The sequence below is a fragment of the Balaenoptera borealis genome (assembly GCF_965194805.1).
Source record: "Balaenoptera borealis genome assembly, chromosome: X".
Lineage (NCBI taxonomy): Eukaryota > Metazoa > Chordata > Mammalia > Artiodactyla > Balaenopteridae > Balaenoptera > Balaenoptera borealis.
This window is the reverse complement of record NC_138881.1, coordinates 92,146,862-92,167,543: the sequence shown is the minus strand read 5'-3', so window position 1 is coordinate 92,167,543 and position 20,682 is coordinate 92,146,862. Positions and strand designations below refer to the sequence as shown.

The following is a 20,682-nucleotide window of genomic DNA, read 5'->3' as shown; positions in this document are numbered from 1 at the left end:
CTCCCCCTTCTTACGCCCCAGTAACCATGTTTATTTTCTACATCTGTAACTCTATTTCTGTTTTGTAGATAAGTTCATTTGTAGCCTTTTTATGATTCCACATATAAGTGATATCATATGTTATTTGTCTTTCTCTGTCTGACTTACTTTACTCAGTATAACAATCTCTCATATGTTATTTGTCTTTCTCTGTCTGACTTACTTTACTCAGTATAACAATCTCTAGGTCCATCCATGTTGCTGCAAATGGCATTATTTCATCCTTTTTTATGGCTGAGTAACATTCCATTGTGTGTGTATATGTCTGTGTGTGTGTGTGTGTGTGTGTGTATATATATGTATACACATATACACACACACACACACACACACACACACACACACACACACCACATCTTCTTTATCCATTCATCTGTGGATGGACACTTAGGTTGCTTCCATACCTTGGCAACTGTAAATAATGCCACTATGAATATTGGGGTGCATGTATCTTTTTGAATTAGTGTTTTTGTTTTTTCCAGATATATACTCAGGAGTGGAATTGTCAAGTCATATAAAGGAAATAAAAGCAAAAATAACCAAATGGGACCTAACTAAACTTAAAAGCTTTTGCACAACAATGCAAAGAAAACCATTGACAAAGCAAAAAGACAACCTATGGAATGGTAGAAAATATTTTCAAATGATATGACCAATAAGGGATCAATATCCAACATATATAAACAGCTCATACAACTCAACATCAAAAATAAAAATAAACAATCCAATTAAAAAATGAGAAGAATTGAACAGACATTTTTCCAAAGAGGAAATGCAGATAGCCAACAGGCACATGAAAAGATGCTCAACACTGCTAATCATCAGGGAAATGTAAATCAAAACCACAATGAGATATCACCTCACATCTGTCAGAATGGTTATCATCAAAAATAAAAAAAAACACAAATAACAAATGTTGGCAAGGATGTAGAAAAAAGGAGGGAGTGTAAATTGGTGCAGCCACTGTGGAAAACAGTATGGAAGTTTCTCAAAAAAATAAAAATAGAACTACTATATGACCCAGCAATTCCATTCCAAGGTAACTCTTTGTTTAAAAAAAGATTATTTATTTATTTATTTATTTAGGCTGTGTCGGGTGTTAGTTGCGGCACATGGGATCTTCATTGAGGCATGCGGGATCTTTCACTGTGGCATGTGGGCTCTTCGTTGTGGCGCGCAGGCTTCTCTCTAGTTGTGGCGTGCGGGTTTTCTCTCTCTAGTTGTGGTACATGGGCTCCAGAGCACATGGGCTCTGTAGTTTGCGGCACATGGGCTCTCTAGTTGAGCTGCGCGAGCTCAGTAGTTGTGGCACACGGGCTTAGTTGCCCTGCGGTATGTGGGATCTTAGTTCCCTGACCAGGGATCGAACCTGCATCCTCTGCATTGTAAGGCAGATTCTTTACCACTGGACCACCATGGGAGTCCCCTCCAAGGTAACTCTTATACTGTAAGTTTAGATAGATAGATAGATGGATGGATAATAAGTAGGTAGACAGATAGACAGGTACAGATATAGGTATACAGATGACAATATCTAGTTTTAGAAGTCTACTCAAAGGAAATAATCTGAAAAGCAAATAATTTTGTTCAGCAATGTTCACAGCAGTGTTATCAAAAGAAATGAAAGCAGGCTATGTTGGAACAGTTGCTACTGGACTTGCCATCTTGCCATAAACAACCAAAAAACTCTATAAAGTATGTGAAACAAATGTTTTCATACATTGGGAAAAGTTAGCAAAGACGGTGGTTTCAACACTTAAAACATTCTCCTAAAGGTCCTAACAATAAAATAAGGGGGGAAATTGAGTGTGCAGACTACAAAGAAAGAAGTAAATCTATCTTATATCTTAATTCACAGAAGATATAATCACATTATGTAGATAATTCTAAGAAATTCATTAAAAAGCTACCAGAAATAATAAATTAATTTAGCAAGATCATAGTATTTAAGTCAATAGGAAAAAAAACACTCATATTTTGATACACTAATAATTGAAAATAGAAGATAAAATACAATACTATTAATACTATTAATACTACATAATACTATTCAAACACAGGAATACTTAGGGATAAATTTAACAAAATATGTATAAGACCTACACAGTGAAAACTACAAAACATTGCTGAGAGAAATTAAAGAACAACTTACTACAAACTGAATCAGTTATACATATACATATGTTCCCATATCTCTTCCCTCTTGCATCTCCCTCCCTCCCACCCTCCCTATCCCACCCCTCTAGGTGGTCACAAAGCACCGAGCTGATCTCCCTGTGCTATGCGGCTGCTTCCCACTAGCTATCTATTTTACATTTGGTAGTGTATATATGTCCATGACACTCTCTCACCCTGTCACATCTCACCCCTCCTCCTCCCCATATCCTCAAGTCCATTCTTTAGTAGGTCTGTGTCTTTATTGCCATCTTGCCACTAGGTTCTTCATGACCTTTTTTTTTTTTTCCTTAGATTCCATATATATGTGTTAGCATACTGTATTTGTTTTTCTCTTTCTGACTTACTTCACTCTGTATGACAGACTCTAACTCCATCCACCTCGCAGAAACTAACACACCATTGTAAAGCAATTATACTTCAATAAAGATGTTAAAAAAAAAAAAGAAAAACACTGAAACTGAAGGAAATGTAAACGCTGAAAAGGAGTAAAAGAATTATTTAGATATGTTTACAGAAAAATAAAAACTTTAAAAAAAAAAATTAAAAAAAAAAAAAAAAAAGAATGGGGGCCAGGGACTTCCCTGGTGGTGTGGTGGTTAAGACTCTGCCTGCCAATGAAGGGGACACAGGTTCGATCCCTGGTCCCAGAAGATCCCACATGCCGCAGAGCAACTAAGCCTGTGTGCCACAACTACTGAACCTACACGCCGCAACTACTGAAGCCCGCGCACCTAGAGCCCACGCTCCATAACAAGCCACCACAATTAGAAGCCCGCGCACCGCAACGAAGAGTAGCCCCCGCTCGCCGCAACTAGAGAAACCCCGGCACACAGCAATGAAGACCCAACAGAGCCAAAAAAAAAAAAAAAAAAAATGGGGGCTGGGGGCAAGTGGAACCTACCACATGATTAAATGGTTGGAGCTTTCAGTTCCATCCACACCTTTGGGGAGGGGAAAGGGGCTAGAGATTGAATTCAATCACCAATGGCCAATGATTTAATCAGCCATACCTATGTAATGAAGCCTTCCTAAAAGCCCAAGAGGACGGGGTTTAGAAAGCTTCTGGGTTGGTAAACCCATGGAGGTGCTGGGAGAGTGACTGAGAGCCTGGAAGATCCGTGCCCCTTCCTACATAACTTGTTCTGTGCAACTCTTCCATCTGGTTGTTCCTGAGTTCTATTCTTTCATAATAAATCGATAATCTAGTAAGTAAAAAAAAAAAAAAAGAACAACTTAATAAACAGAAAGATATACCATGTTCATTTATCAGAATATTGCATACTGTTAAGATATCAATTTTCCCCCAAATGATCTGCAGATTAAACAGAATCCCATTCAAAATTACAGGAGGTTTGGGCTTCCCTGGTGGCGCAGTGGTTGAGAGTCTGCCTGCTAATGCAGGGGACACGGGTTCGAGCCCTGGTCTGGGAAGATCCCACATGCCGTGGAGCAACTAGGCCCGTGAGCCACAACTACTGAGCCTGCGTGTCTGAAGCCTGTGTTCCGCAACGAGAGGCCGCGATAGTGAGAGGCCCGCGCACCGCGATGAAGAGTGGCCCCCGCTTGCCACAACTAGAAAAAGCCCTCGCACAGAAACGAAGACCCAACACAGTCAAAAATAAATAAATACATTTTAAAAAAAAAAACAAGAAATGCTTTCTCAATCTACATTCCCCTCCAGTGATCATCGTAACTCTTATCACATTTCATTTCCTTAAAAAAAAAAAAATTACAGGAGGTTTATCTGTATGAATTGACAAGGTGACTGCAAATTTTATATAGAAATGCAAAGGAGGAGAAGAAGGATGAAAGGAGGAAGAGGAAGAAAGGGAAAGGAGGAGGAAGAGGAGAAGGGAGAGGAGGAGGAGAATGAAAAATTTGAAAAAGAACAAATTTGGAGGATTTGCACCACCTGATTTCAAGCCTTACTATAAAACTACAGTAATGAAGACAGTCTGCTATTACCTTAAGTGTAGGCATATAGATTGAGGAATTTATTAGAGTCCAAAAATAAACCCACGCATATATGGTTAATTAATTTTCAACAAAGGTACCAAAGTAATTAAATGGGGAAGGGATTCTTTTCAAAAAATGGTGCTGGAACTAGTTAAACACATGGGAAAAAACTGAACCAGTACCCTTACCAAACACCATACACAAACAACTAAATGGGTCAAAAGCTGAAACTCCTTTTTTAAAAATACTTTTAGAAGCAAACATGGATGAAAATCTTGGCGACCTTGGAGTAGTCAAAGACCAGTTAAGAAAATAAAAAGGCAAGCCACCAAATGGGAGAACACATCCACAAAACTTGTATATATCAAACAAAGATGTTGTATCCAAATATGTAAGAGCCCTTACCACTCAAACATAAGAAAAAAGAAATGACCTACTGATAGACACCATATGGATAAATCTAAAATGCATTACATTAAGAGAAAAAAGACTCAATACGTTACATGCTGGATGATTCAATCTATATGACATTACGAAAAAAGTAAAATTATAGAATTAGAAAATAGATCACTGATAGCCAGGAACTGTGGGTAAGTGGAGGAGCTAATTACAAAGGGGCAGCATTAGGAAACATTGTGAGGTGATGGAACTGTTCCGAATCTTGTTTATGGCAGTGGTTACAAGATTGTATGCTTTTATCAAAACTCACAGGCAGTATATCAAGGATAGTAAATTTTACTGTATATAAATAAGTAAAAAGAACTATAAGAAAACTACAAGGAGGTAGCAATACTCAGACATCAAAATGGCTAAAACTAAAAAGAGTAACAGTAGCAAACATAGGTTAGGATGAGGAGCAACTAGGACTTTTATACATTGGTGGAATGTACAATGGTAAAACCACTTTAAAAAACAATTTAGCAGTTTCTTGTAAAATTTAAAATAGACTTATGATACAACCCAGCAATTCCATTCCTTGATATTTACCCAAGAAAAATGAAAATGTATGTCCACACAAAGACTTGTTCACAACATTCATAGCAGAGGAAGTGTGGGGAAACTCTGAAGACAATTTTCTCCATCTGACTCAGTACTCAGTACCTTTCTCACTCATAGCACTTCTCCTCTTCCTCTCCTAGGTCTCCAGCTCCCTAAAACTGCAGGAGCTTTTTGTTTGAGGTTCCTTCATCAGTGAGATGACCTGATCCCCAAGTCTGTGCTGATTCCCCAGACCTGCAGTCACTGCATGGAGAAAAGTGTAAATTGGAGGGAAGGGGAGTTGGCACTTTCCCTGATTTAGTCTCTTGCTTATCAATCATAATAAGCAATTAAGGGGTTGTTATTTTCGTTTTGGCTTGCTTGTTTTAACTGGCTACTAAGACACCTAGCAGTTCAGCTGAGTCCCTGACAACATGATCATTTAAATAGGTGCAAATTAGTTCTTGATGAAATTTAACATTTTTTTTTAATGTCAGCAAACAGGAATGGGATAGGAGCTCCTCAATCTGTTACTCTGTAAAACTTAAAGCTAACATTAGAGCGAAATAGTGAATATATTCCCCAAAAGATAGAGTGCAAAAAAAATGGATATTTTCTCTTACCACTTCTATTAAACTCGTACTGGAAGTCCTAGCCAGTCAATAAGGTGGAGAGCAGAAAAAGGCATATGGATTGAAAATGAAAAAAAAAACTCTATTTTCAGATGATATGATTATGTACATGGAAAATACAAACTACTAGAACCTAATGAATAATCTTAGCAATGCTGTTCTATATCTTGATTGACTACACTTACTATTGTATGCATCTGTCAAGACTCACAGAACTGTGCATAAAATAGGTGAATTTTACAATATATAAATCATACCCTGAAAAAGAAAAAATAGTAATATCTTAGGGTAAAAAGATCAATATATAAATGAATGTCTATATCTTAGCAACAAACAACTAAAAATACAATTCTTAAAATTATATCATTTACTATACAAGCATATGCATAGGAAGAAACTGACCAAATGCTGAGCATGACTTCTATGATGAAGGTAATTAAAGAATATCTAAATTAAAGGAGAGATATACTGTGTTAACAGATTGGGAAAATCAATAATTTTAAGATTTCACTTGTTCCTAAATTGATCCATAGAATTATTGCTATCCTTACCAAAACCTCAAATAGTTTTTTAGTAAAAATTTACAAGATGAATCTAAAATTTATATGGAATAAAATAAACATTCAAGACAATAGTCAAGACAATCTTAAAGAACAAATTTGAAGGACTTATACTACAAAATTTAAAGCGTTATTATAATGCCAAAATAATGAAGAATGCATAATATTGGAATAAGGATAGACAAGCAGATCAACAGACCAGACTAGTAAGTTCTGACCTAGACCTATACATTCAACTGATTTTCAATAAAGCCATCAAACCAAATCAATGAAAAGAGGTATTTCTTTTCAATATATGGTACTGGAACGACTGGTTATCTATATAGAAAAAAAATGGTCCTAAATACAACTGAAACTATAAATATTCTGGAAGAAAACATATGATAATATCTTTGCAACCTTGGAGTATAAAAATTTTTATAGAAGACACAAAAGGCACTGAAAGGAAAGGGGCATGGCGGAGCTTGGGTAATGGAAATGTTCTATATCTTGACCTGGATGGTGGTTACCAAAGTGTATACAATTAAAAATATATATATTTGAGCTGTTCACCTAAGATTAGTACATATCACTTTATGTAAATTACACTTCAATAAAATAACTGTTAAAATGCAAAAATTAAAGTGTTCATAAAAGCTTTACCTGTAATAGACAAGCTGTAAATAACCCAAATATTCATCAACACGTGAACAGAAAAACACAGTGTGGTATATCCATACAATGGAATACTACTCAACAAGAAAATAATGAACTACGGATACACACTACAATGTGGATGAATCTCAAATGCTGAAAAAACAGATCCAAAACAAAGAAAGTGTACATATGACTCCATTTATATGACTCTAGAAAACAAAATTAATGTACAGAAAGCAGATCAGTGGTAACCTGGGGATGGGGGATAGGAGTAGGAAGGGAGAGAGGGACTACCAAGAGGCATTAAAATCTCCAGGAGTGATTTATATGTTCATTATTTTTAATGTACTGGTGGCTTCACAAGTGTACACGTAAGTCACAACTCCTCAAATTGTACACTTTAAATATGTGCACTTTATTTTATGTCAATTATACCTCAGAGTTACTTAAAAATTATAGAGACAAGGATTTGAGCTCAATAAAAAAGAAAGTTCCTTCTAACAACCAGAACAATAGAATTTTAGAGTGGAAAGAGACTTTGTGGGTATTGCTGACAACGTAGCATCTACCCTCTCTTTGAGCACTTTTAGTAATGGGTCATTCCTGTTACTAAATAGCTTAATGGCTAGAAACTAATTGATATCAAGAGTTCCTATAACCTAACTCATTGATTCTAGGTCTTGCCTCTTGGCAAATAAATCTACCCTTCCCCAAAATTCAAAATTCATTCAACAATTAGCTATTGAGAATCAACTACATACAAGGAACCAGTCTATACACTGTGACGAATACAAAGCTATGTAAGCCAAGAACTCTGGCTTTATGGGTTTTCCAATTTGGTATCTAAAAATAACTAACTTTAGCTCATAGTCTTTCTTCATCAGGGTCTCCTCTGCTGTGGTATGTATAGTGAGAATGTTTCTGACTTGCAATACCCACAAAGACTGAAGATTGTAGGAAAGATACAAGTACAATCTAGTACATTTTCTATTTGGTATTTTAACTCTATCTACTAGGATGAATAAAATTACAAAATCATATCACCAACCCCTAAGCCAATGTGGTATACTGGAGAGAGGAATGGAATAATATTACTTCTCTGCCTCTGCAACTAACAAGCTGCATCTTTCATCAATCACTTCACTTTCCTGTAAAATGATGGAGCTGGTCTCTGTAGAGTAGTGGTTTTCAAACTTTTTAAGACCCTTTTACTCTCTTAAAAATCACTGAGGACCCCAAAGCTTTTGCTTATGTGGGTTACACCTATCAGTATGTACCATATAAAATAAAACTGAGTAATAATTAAAATAATTATTTCTTTATTCATTTAAAAGCAACAATAATGAACTCAGGGGCCTTCCCTGGTGGTCTAGTGGGTAAGACTCTGCACTCCCAATGCAGGGGGCCCAGGTTCCTTGCTCTCTGGTCGGGGAACTAGATCCCGTATGCGTGCCACAACTAAGAGTCCGCATGCCGCAGTGAAGATCCCGCGTGCCACAACTAAGACCCGGTGCAGCCAAAATAAATAAATAAATAAACAAACAAATATTTTTTAAAATAATGAACTCATTACATGTTAACATATATTATGCATTTTCATGAAAAATAATTATATTTTCCAAAACAAAAAAGAAAGGGAGAAGAGGGATTGTTTTACATCTTTTTTGCAAATCTCTTTAATGTCTGCCTTGATAGAAGACAGCTAGATCTTCATATCTGCTTCTGCATCCATTCTGTTGCAATATGTTGTTTTGGTTGAAATATATGAAGAAAATCTGGCTTCATGAAGTTATATATTTGGAAAACTGAGTATTTTAATACCCTTTTAAAATAACTGTAGATATTCTTTGATACTATGCCAAAATTCTGCAAGTGGTAGACAGAAGAGTCTACCTAAAAGAAGCTAAGTTGCAACATAGAATCTGATACCTTATCTATTTAATTTTTGTACTCAATTACGTTAAAACTGGTTGATCTAACTTGTCTTTCAATGGATCTTTTAGCCATGCATGATTTTGTAACATCATGCATTAGTCATTTGGAAAATATTAGTTCAGTGGGATTTGCAGAACTTCCAAATGTTAACACATTTTATTACATAATATAAAAAAAATCATACACATTAATATAGTTACCAATCTCATTAGAAAAGGCTAAGTTCTGGAAAGCTATCAAGCCCATACTCAAGATTCAAGTTTTCTAAAATTCTAATACTTGAAAAGCTCAAATGTTTTCACTGGCAACAAACACTGCCAGTTGTCTTCCTTGAAATGACAGACTCACTTTGCTCATTTTCAAGAAAATTCCTGCCAAATACTCAAGTCTGAATAACCACAGTTTGTCTCAGTTGTTCTTTCAAGTAAAAATGTGTTCCAGGCAAAAATCAGCTAGTTCAGCCCCCAACTCACACAACTCACAAAGCACAAGAGCTTTTCCTAGAAACGATGTTACTTCAGCATACAGAAGCGTTTTCTGTATAATTCCCATTTTGTCATACAGAAATTTTAAAATATCTGTACTCAAGGGTCAAGATTGAATAAAATCAATGCTACATTGAGGACATTGTTAAGTAAAACTGGCTTTCTGTCCTCCAAGACTATGAAGAATACAGCTACGAGGACAATTTGGTATACTACACTGTCTTACCCATCATCAGTGCAAATGGCAACACAGTGAAAAAGGCAAAACAGTCTTCAAATTATTGTTCAAATAGTCCTCATGTTCCCACTGATAGGATCTCAGGAATCTCAGGGGTCTGCAGACCACACTTTGAGAACCAATGACCTAATGTCCCTCCAACGTTAAAATATCTATAGTTACGTAAATAGCCAACATCTTTCATTTGTACAACTCTATAAAACATTAGTTTCCCTATTAAGAAATACACCTTATGGGCTTCCTTGGTGGCGCAGTGGTTAAGAATCTGCCTGCCAATGCAGGGGACACGAGTTCGAGCCCTGGTCTGGGAAGATCCCACATGCCGTGGAGCAACTAAGCCCATGCGCCACAACTACTGAGCCTGCACTCTAGAGCCCGCAAGCCACAACTACTGAGCCCGCATGCCACAACTACTGAAGCCCACGTGTCTAGAGCCTGTGCTCTGCAACGAGAAGCCACCGCAGTGAGAAGCCCGTGCACCGCAACGGAGAGTAGCCCCCGCTCGCCGCAACTAGAGAAAGCCCGCGCCCAGCAACGAAGACCCAACACAGCCAAAAATAAATAAATAAAATAAATTTATTTTTTAAAAAAAGATATACATCTTACATTTAACAAATACATCAAATTCTTACAAATCTTTTAGTCAACTGATCCTGACAACAAACTCATGAGGTTGTGAAGCAGGAACTATTTATTCCTTCCTAAAAGAACCTTGATTTTATTCAAATTTTCCCATCCTCTAACTTTTCCAGGCAGCAATGTGCTTTGGTGTGTTGCAGGGGGAGGTGGCAGTGTAAGTCACTTGTCTAACTCTACGTTTATGGTCCTATTCCACTTGCCAATGTACTGGTGTAAACATATACATGTAATACAATTCTAACCAATCAGATGTAAGGGTGAAGGTATGGGACTCTTGAGAAAGTTTTCATTGCTGATAAAAAGGGACACAAATGAACAGTTCATACTCTTCTTCTATTGGGCATTGTGGCATCTGTATGTGATCCCTGGAACTGCAGCAGCAATCTTGCAAGTATGAGGGGCACGAATCTGAGACAGTAAGCTGATAGGCAGAGTATGGCAGAGGAGAAAGTGGAAAGAACCTGGGTCACTATTTGGCTGAATTAATTAAGTTTGGAGGTACTCTACCTCCAAACTTCTTGTAATGTGAGCTAAAATTTTTCTCTGTTGTTAAGGCAGTTGAATTAGTGTTTTCTACCACTTGCAACAGAAAACAACCTGATATAAACAGGCACTACTATGCCTTTCACATACAGGAATGTTTTACTACATCAATTAGATTATGAGATTATGGACAGAGAAGGACTTCTCCTCCTTTAGCAAGTCCTGGAGAGCTCAAAATACAGAATACACGAAACAATTTTTCACTAGTGTCCCACTCTTAATACCATCTTCCCCCGCCAAAGTTCCAATATTTCCTTCAGGATTCCATTAATGTCACACACACTATAAGAAATTTTGGAAGCAAATCAGCCAGTTCTCTTAACATATATGAAGAGTGTCATTTGACTGAATTATAAGATGATACAAATGCCAACAGAATTTCTTCCAGTTCTATTTTAGTACTCACTGTCATAAAACCAATTCCATTAACCTGACTAGCACTTGCTCAAAAAAGGTGCTTAAGTCTCTCTACAAGTTAAAAAGTAAAGCAAATGATCTAGTAAAATTTTTTTAAGTTAAAAATTAAATTTAGCAAAAACTTGTTTCTTTTATAACATTTGCCTTTGGTTGTCTTTGGTTAGCAAATAGCAAGGGATTTAAGGTTCCCTTTTCAACAGGGTGGCAGGTACCATCACAGACTACACTTTTGGTAAAAGGCCAGCAGAAGCTTCTAAAGGAACCAAGGGCAGTTGGACCTGTACAGATTATGAAGGTAAATAAACTCAAGCATTGATGCATAAAATGAGAATCTGGTTAAAATGAAAGAAGCTAATGTATCAGAGATCACACTAAAGATGCCTCTCCAAAACACCTCAAGAATTACTGCTATTAAAAACAATCTTTGTAATGAGGATTTAGTTAAGTGGTTGGGTGGTTCATTTATAATGTTCATTAGAGAGAATTTATTTTCAAAAATCAGTTCTGTTCTATGGTTGCTATTGTCAGAAGGGGATGAGATGATGGAATGATTATATTTTAAAAAGAAAATCATTAGAGGATAGAACCAAATCTGCCAACCAACTGGCAATCAATTGAGCATCAATTCTATAGTCACTGTACTAGATAGAAAAAAAATTATTAAGACTGTCTCATAGGTACTCTTTTACACTACTGATAGGAATATAATTGGTAAAACCATTCTGGAAAGTAATTTGGCAAGAGCAGATCCCTATCATTCAGAAGCGTAAAGTTCAGCTATTCAAATGCCACCTGGAAAAGCCATAATGTATAACAGTTTGTGATTTTGTGGAGGAATACATTTGAAATGCACAAGCCACAAGGCTATCATAAAGGCAGTAAAGTCACTTAGCTAGTGAGGAAACACAAGGAAAAGGTAAGGCAGGAGTGTTGCAAAATGGATGGGGGACCTCTCACTCCATATGTACTTCCAAGTTTGTTGCTAAAAACAGGAGATGGGGGCTGGAATAGTATCACCCCAAAGTGGGAAAAACAGATTAGTAATTAATGGGGGGAAAGTTCTGGAGTATCACTTAGGGAGGATGAAAGCAAGGGACAACACTAGGCAAAGACACTGGCATTTAAGTGTATAGCTCATAGGCAGCTATGGGGTAGGGGGTGGGGAGAGAGGGTAAAAGGGGTCTCCATATTCAGACGCATTCCAAAACTCTCCTGGGGGATGGAGAATGTCAGTGAGTTTGGAGTATGTTACACCCTTGCTATAGCTAGGAAGAGGTCAGTGGGGGAGGTATTCATGGAATACAGGCTCCACCTTCTGTATAGGGGAGAAATGTAGGGGGATGCATGGTTTACAAAATTAAAATTTAGGTCCTTGAGGATGAATGGCCCAGGCAATTATAGTAAAGAGCTATTAAAGGATGAACTGGTGGGTGAGCCTATCTCTAAAGATAGGCTAGTGTCTAAAATCAATTCAAGTGACCAGTCACGGAAAGGGTAATGGGAATTATTCAACTTTTCAACATGACTTTATTTTTCTGTACTACCGTGAATGAAATAGGAACTGAGGAAAATTTCATGAGCATGTTCTAGAGCTAAACTGCTCAATCACTTATTAATCGTGTGACCTCTGGTAGTTTTGTAACCACCCTGTTGGCCTCAGATTCCTTGTACATAAAATGGGAATAATATTATCTACCTAAGAGGGTATAACATAGTAACCACTAAAAAAGAAGTTAGCTATCATATTATCTGTTGATATAGCCTTTCTAAATGTCAGGGTCTACTGCCTGTACCAAAGACTTTAAAAATACTGATGACCTTTAACCCAATAATTCCCCATGAAGGAGGCAGTACTAACAAAATAATACAAAATATGGAATAAGAATTGTTTATGGCCGTATTTCTTATAATGACTAAAAACACTTGAAATTTAAAAATATAGTCTATAAAAGTGAACACGTAAATTAATTGTGGTGTGTATAAATATAAATCGTATGCAATCATTTAAAAATAATATTTTTAAACTAAGAATTTTAATAACAGGAAAACACTTAATAAGTGAAAAAACAATAACATATAAAATTGTATATATCGTAATCCCAACTTTTAAAAAATTTTAACCAATCTACTTTTTTAAGAAAATATTAGATACATAAGAAGGAAAATCATCAAAACAATAATACAGGTTATTTCTGTGCTGTTGGTAGAACTGTGGAGAGATATTTACTTTCTTCTTTATAATTTTCTCATTTTTCAAGTTTCCAACATTAAGCATGTATTATTTTTGTCATCAGACAAAATCAACATGTAAGTTTGTTGAATGAACAAATATACAGTTCTTGCCTTCAAAAAGTCTATAATCTAATAGGGAGAAGACATAAAATCCCATGAAACAAAATGCTTGTAAGACCAAATACATTTAGATACTAGGCAAGAGGCTAAATATGACAAATGTTCAAAGAAGGGTAAAATCAGCAACTGATTTAATAGTAAGGGAAAGCTCCACAGAACTATTTATCTATGCTCACTAGCATGGAAGCTCCGTGAAGGCAGGGACCTTGTCTATCTTATTCAGTTTTATCTATAGTGTCTAGCACAGAATGATTTTGTGGATAGTACATATCCATGAGGGGAGAAATAGGACAACATAAATATAATTCTTAAGTACTTACGAGTTGCTGAATAAATATCTGCTGAATGAATGTAAATGTTATGCTGAAATTGAGGAAAGATTTGGATCCACAGGATTCTAAACAAGATGGAGAGCCAAAACACGTATGTAATGTGGGATGAACTGGGAGATTGGAATTGACATATATACAATAATATGTATAAAATAGATAGCTAATAAGAACCTGCTGTATAAAAAAATAAATAAAATAAAATTCAAAAAAATGTATGTAATGCTCAAGGGATTATAGGGAAGTTCGCCTAGGCTAGAATGGAGGGAGTGTATTGTAAAATGTAATGAAAAATAAGGATGAATGAAGGGGAAGATCATGCTAGACCCTGAAAATCAGGCAGAGAATTTGAGAGTTAATGCAATAAGAAATGGCAAGTCAATAACTAGTTTGTAATGACAATAATGGAATCTAATTGAAATCTTATTGAGCACTTACTATGCGCCAAGTACTATTCTAAATGCTTTACATAACTTCTCTCATTTTATCCTCAAAACAATGTGTGACATAGGTACCACTGGCCCCCTTTCGCTAATGAGGAAATTAAAGCTCAGAGGTTACTACCTGTCCGAAGGTCACACATCCTCCACTCAGATTCCAGATCTGACTCCAGAGGGCAATCTCTTAAAGACTCTGTGTAAGACCACAAAATATGCCTGAGGACAGTGAAGGTGGAGGATCATTCCTGCGGGGTGGGGGTGCTGGAGGAGGGAGGGGAGTGATGAATATCAGATACCACTGGTCTTCAAGCCCCACGGCTGCCCTCTCCTCTCACTGCCGGCCGCCATGTTTTCATCTCGCCCTTGTCACCCACCATCTTGTTATCTTGTTGGTTCTCAGCCTCTCTCTGTCTCTCTGTCTCCCCCCACCCTCCCGCCCCGCCCACATCTCTCTTCAGGAACTCTCCCCTGAAACCCAGAGTGCTCCAGGCTATTAGCTGGGGCCAGCTGTTCTTCCTTTCATGCCCAGAGAGAGCCCAGCAAGTTATTTCCCAAGCAGAGCCTCCTCTCAGGGGAATTCTGCTGTCAGCTTTTATAACAGCAACTGTGGTTTTGTTTTCTTCCCACTCCACATAGATGGGGGGAACAAAGCAGGAGTAAGAACCTAGGACTTTAACTGCCGGTCTAAGAGGTGTGTGACCCTGAGCAAGTTCACAGGTCTCTCTGGGCCACCATTTAATTTTGTTGTAATGTGAATGTTTTATTGAAGTGTAACATACAGACAGAAAAGTGCATGGGTTTTCACAAAATGAACACAATATGTGGGACTTCCCGGGTGGTCCAGTGGTTAAGACTCTGCACTCCCAATGTAGGGGGCCCAGGTTCGTTCCCTGGTCAGGGAACTAGACCCCACATGCATGCCGCCAACTGAGTCTGCATGCCACAACTAAAGACCCCACATGCCACACAAAGATGCTGCGTGCTGCAACTAAGTCCCAGTGCGGCCAAATAAATAAATAAATAAATAAAAGATCCCACATGGCACATGGCACGGCCAACATCAACAAAAAATCAAACTTCTAAAACAAAAAAAATGAACACAATATGTAACCAGAATGCAGCTCAAAAAAATAGATTAATTCCAGCATCCCCCAAAGCCCCTCTTGCCTCCCCCTAATCTCTGCTTTCCCTAAAGGTAATCACCACCCTGACTTCTACCACCACAGAGTAGTTTTGCCTGGTTTTGAACTTTCTATCAACAGCATTGTACAATATGTGTTCTACTGTGTCTGGCTTTTTTTTGTTGTTCAACGTTAAGCTTGTGAGATCCTCCATGTTGTTTCTTGTAGTTTGTTCTTTTGAGTTGCTGTATAATACACCATCATATGAACATTAAAAAAAAAATATGCCTGAGGAGAGGTACCAGAAAGCAGCGAGATCCCATAGTATCAAAGAGGTATGTTTATTCTGTGATCTTGGACTGGAATCAGAGATATCAGTGCAAATTCATGGTTTTGTAAGAAATATAGAAGTGGGTATGTGTCTGTGTATATGTACATACATTCCCTAGTTTTATCTTCTGAGAAGGCCTAGAAGCAATGACACCCCAGTAATAATGAGCATGCGAAGCACCCAGATCTTGATCTCTAAATACCATTACTCAACAAAAAGAATCAGAGCTCCTTAGAAAAATGGCTCATTCCAGGGTTGGGGCAGGGAAAGTAGAAAATGAGTCTGGAATACCTTGTGGTACCAGAATGTAAGAGAATGCTCAAAAAATGATGGGGACACACTGAAAGGACACAGGAGCCAATTGGAAGGGGCTTCTATTGACCAAATCTGGGGTAATTTCAGCAAAAAAAAATAGGGAAAATAGCATAATTCATTATAGTTCATAGAATAAAACAAGTATCCGTAAGTCCATACTACTATAAATAAATCATTGAATAAATAAATAAACAGAAACAAACAGCAAAGAAGGTAAAGTTCTTTGTTACATTAGAATTCAACAAATAAATGCAGAAAATGTTGATAACTGAAGAGCACCATTTGGCAAATATCACAGCAGTAATTATTCAGGTCAGAATCCTCAATAGATGCTAAAACAGTGGGCGAAACTATGATGAGAAACAAGAAATGTACATTGTCTCGCAATATTGCCCCATATAGTCTTAGAAAATCTGGTCGCTTTGTAATTACAAAGGGAGAAATGGTGACTTTACAGTGGATAAACCTGGCAGACACAACCTTGACCAACTTATCAATTTTAACTCAAAGTAGAGTCTCATATGTTGCATATACATACAACAAAAGCCAAGTAAAAACACAGGAAAAAAAGGTACACACTCTTATACACTCACAGGACACACATATACAAATACACACACAAGACTAAAGTTATATAGATAGTTGAGTGAACAGAATTGGATATGATGGGTGGGTAAATCGGTAAAACAAAAGAAGTGAATCGAACATCTTAAGCAAGGTATGCTACCACATACACATACTCTGTCTTATCACAATAGACATGCTCCTGAAAAGTTCAGTATATTTAAAATTATTATGGAAACTGACTAATTACAAATATAATAAGGCAAATCTTTCTTCAAAATAATCACCTACCACAAATTACACTTGTTCTATAAATCTAACCTTTTATATATGTAATTATATAAAATCATACAATCTGCAACAAGCAATTGCTTCTAGATTACTTTTAAATTATCTCTCTATAAATAGACATACATATAGAGATCAAACTCTGATCTTTTTATTCTAATCCCAGAGCTGTTTCCATTACAACATGATGCTTCTCCTAACATCAGCAGGAAGAGATGTAATCCCCATTATATTTTCCATTTCACTTCCTGTGTCTCCCCCTTACTCAAAAAAAAGTAGCAGAGATCCAAATACTCTGAACAGCAAATACATTTCTATAGACCACATACAAAGGAGGCAGTACAGGACAGTCATTAAGGGTAAAGAATTTGGAGTCAAATTGCCTGGATTCAAATTTCCAGCTCTACAACTTGCTAACTATGTTATTTTTGGCACATTACTTAACCTCTGTGATCTGTAGCTCCTTGATCGGTAAAGTGGGAATAACAATAGTATATACTTCATAGGTCTGTTGTGAAGATTAAATATGATAATGTACATTTCCATATTAGCACAGTGCCTGGCACACAGTAAACATGCAAAAATGTTAAGTTATGATAACAATGTCAACAAATTCTCCCTATGGAGCAATATACTTCAGATGAAAAACTGTTCCATGGCCACAAACCACACTGCTACCCTTAACAAGTTGTTGCTCTTAGTCACAAGGGAGATAGTACATTTAAAGAAACTTATCCACTCCACTGCGCACACACACGAAGTTACTAATAACTGTATAGTAGTACTAGAATTTTACACACCATATTCATAAATCTAAGTGTATATCCTACTAACAGAGAGTCAGCACAGGTACCTTTACATAAAAATACATATTTCCATCACTAGAACTGACCTTTCCAACTAAATTTGCCTTCTTCCTTTATTGCTAACCTTTTGGAATAAGAGTTACTTTATTCCACCTAACAAACTCTCCACCTAAAAAATTTTCCACATATTTGCGATATCCCAATTTGGCATGACTTCAGAGATAAAGAAATCACTTAACTATGAAAAATTAAAGCAATTTAAGTAGCAATGCTCTTCCTGGTATAAAAGTCCCAATACTAGACTACTTCAGTCAACAAGTAGCCCCACTACTATCCAGTTTACTCTGGAGAAGGTCACCAATATCCCCAGCACCAGTATGGAGAGCAGATACCATTCATATCTTTGAGATGATTAAAACATTAATCTAACTAGGATATTAATGTGTGAAGCAGAAAAAACAAACCCTGGTTTTATTAGAGGCACATTATACTAATGATAGGGAAATGGGGTCTAAAATGTTCTTTAAAAATTATATAGGAGAAAAATAAATAAATAATTATATAGGAGAAGAAAGGAAAAAAAAAACTGCCTGGTGTCTTCTGTAATTTCTTTATGAACACTCAATTGTTAAAGAGTCCAAGAAAACAAGCTTGCTCCCAAATTTTGTCAATCATAAAAAGAAATTTCACTTTTAACATAACATGATTTAATATAAACTGACATAAAGTATAGCTATACATACCTGTATGATTGGTATCTGGTGCACATTTATTAATAGCAAGGTCAAAAGAAAAAAAATGAGAAATATTTAATCAAACATCCACAAAATCTTTGCCCCTGGGCCAAATGCCACAAGCAGTAAACACCAAGATGATGTTTTTAAAAGGAACTATTTTCAACAACACAATTGTAGTTTTATCCAAGGGCCTGCAGCCCTACTGAGTGGCTAAACCTTAGCCCATTAAGAAGCTCTGCATCATAAAAGCAATTTTAAATTATCTATCTACTTTGATGGAGGAATAAATATTAGTTTTCTCATACCTTGAGTACACACTTTCTGGAGGATGGGAGGAGGGCAATGTAACCTGAGGCATGCTGAGTGTATAGAACAGCTAGACAGCTAACTTACAAGTGGACCCACGTAAGCTATATAACACAGCAGTTGCATATAAAGAATTGATAGTCACTCAACCATGTGAAGGCCTAAGCCATGATCTCATATTAAAGTGTTTTTAAAACCACCCATTATGTTCACTCAAATATAACTTTTAAATAATTTGTCACACACTTAATTCTCTATTTAGAGGTTAAGTGAAATTAAGGATGATGGGTTTCAGTCTGGAGAACATTTTCTCTGACAAAGCCATTCATTCCTTTAGATCTGCCTCTCATCCCCAGAAGGATAGTGGGTGGGACTACCTAGATACCCTTCTAAGAGATACATTAGGATTTTAATTCTACATTCCTAAAACTGAGTGGAAGTTTTTGCTCTGTCATTTCACGTGTACTTCCCTCCTCCACTCTCCTTTAAACCAGAACACTCATTCTCCTGTGAAAAAGAGATCGTTCTTTTCCTTTAAATAGGTGATGGGCAAATTCTCAATTTGTTTCAGGTGCCTTAGTAAGCTAAAAAAAGTAAACAACAAAAACCGAGAACTTAAAAAAAAAAAAAAAAAAAGATGCAGAAGAACCGAAGCCTGAAGCCATCCGTCTTTACCTCACTCTTCTTGGTATGTTACCTGAGCATTTGCAACAGGGATGTCAAGAGGGAAGCAGTCTCTACAGAGGCTTTACTGACCAGAGGTGAGGGTAGGTTCACGTTCCTTAAGGAAAAGGCAAAAGGGAAGAACTTCACGGGCGCGCTTAACACTTTGGTGGAAGGTGGATTTTGGAAAGGCCAAAATAGTAAACTATCGACAAAGTTTAAAGAGTGCGTGGATTGGGCACAACTAGTGAAAAGGTTAGCGGGCATGTAGGGAAACACTCGAGGGCGGAGGGTGCGGAGGAAAAGTTTTAAATATCCACCAGAGCTTAGTTATCTATTAACATGCATCCTCCTCCCCAGGCTCTGCTCTTGCCCCCAGAGCAGCTAGCTGCAGGGAAAGCAGCAGCCCTATTTTTAAACACTTAAACCTCTCCCTTGGACTTCAGAAGGCTTGAGTTACTAGCGTTGTAAATAATGTTTCTTCCTAAACAAGTGAATGCACACCTGAATTCCCTAGCCGAGGCCCAGGAGAAAGGAAGGTAAAGGGACAAAAAGTGATTTCAGCGTGAGAGGGAGGTGACGGGATGGGGGTCGGGGGTAGAAGGAAGGACTTACCGCAGCCTCTGCGGGCTGCCCCCAAAGACTCAGGGCCAGTAAGAACAAGCCGGCAGCCAGGCTGACTCCACGCAGTTTCATTCTTCTCCGGCTCCCGCAGCTCCTTCAGCACCCGCACGAAATCCCTGGCTGGCTCTGACCAACTGACATAATCTTGAGGGTTTATAGGGAGAGAGCTAGAGCCGGAGAGAGACAGCGAGGGTGTCCCAATTGTGCCGGTCGTCTTGGGTGAGGAGAAAGTAGGTTTTTAAGAGTGGAAAGGGAAAGAAAAAAAAAAAAAAGCAGCAGCTATTCTTCCCTCCCCGCTCCCCTCCCCAAAGCCGGTCTCTCGGGAGCACTTTTCCCTTCTGTCCAGACTTGCAAACTTTTTCCTCGCGCAAGTCCCACAGATCTACTTTCCTCCCTCTCTTCCCCCGCACCGCCCCCTCCCCACCAGCCCTGGGGAATTTGAGGATCACTCCGCCACAGTTTTAGACCGCACCAGCAACCTGCGAGGGAGTGACGCTCAGTTATTTGGAGGAGGGAAACGTCCAGGCCAGTTGACTGCGCACCCTGACTCCCCCCGGGAAGCTTTTCTAT

The 20,682-nt window shown here is 37.6% G+C and overlaps 1 protein-coding gene and 1 long non-coding RNA gene across 4 annotated transcripts in view; one reads left to right on the top strand and one right to left on the bottom strand.

The window, feature by feature from the left end:
- The window catches only part of COL4A5 (collagen type IV alpha 5 chain), a 236,266-nt gene extending 215,814 nt beyond the window's left edge, over positions 1–20,452 (bottom strand). Inside the window, exon 1 of one of the 3 annotated variants that reach the window (XM_082376980.1) lies at positions 20,104–20,452. In XM_082376980.1, the coding sequence (XP_082233106.1) occupies positions 20,104–20,184 (81 nt within the window). In that variant the 5' untranslated portion in view covers positions 20,185–20,452. The remainder of the gene's footprint in view (positions 1–20,103) is intronic. The other 2 variants (XM_082376978.1, XM_082376979.1) reach the window with 2 other exon arrangements.
- On the top strand, positions 3,442–10,219 carry LOC309620826. Its single transcript, XR_014239674.1, has 2 exons — positions 3,442–3,567; positions 3,956–10,219. It is a non-coding gene; the product is annotated as an uncharacterized lncRNA (long non-coding RNA).
- Positions 20,453–20,682: the final 230 nt, after the last annotated feature.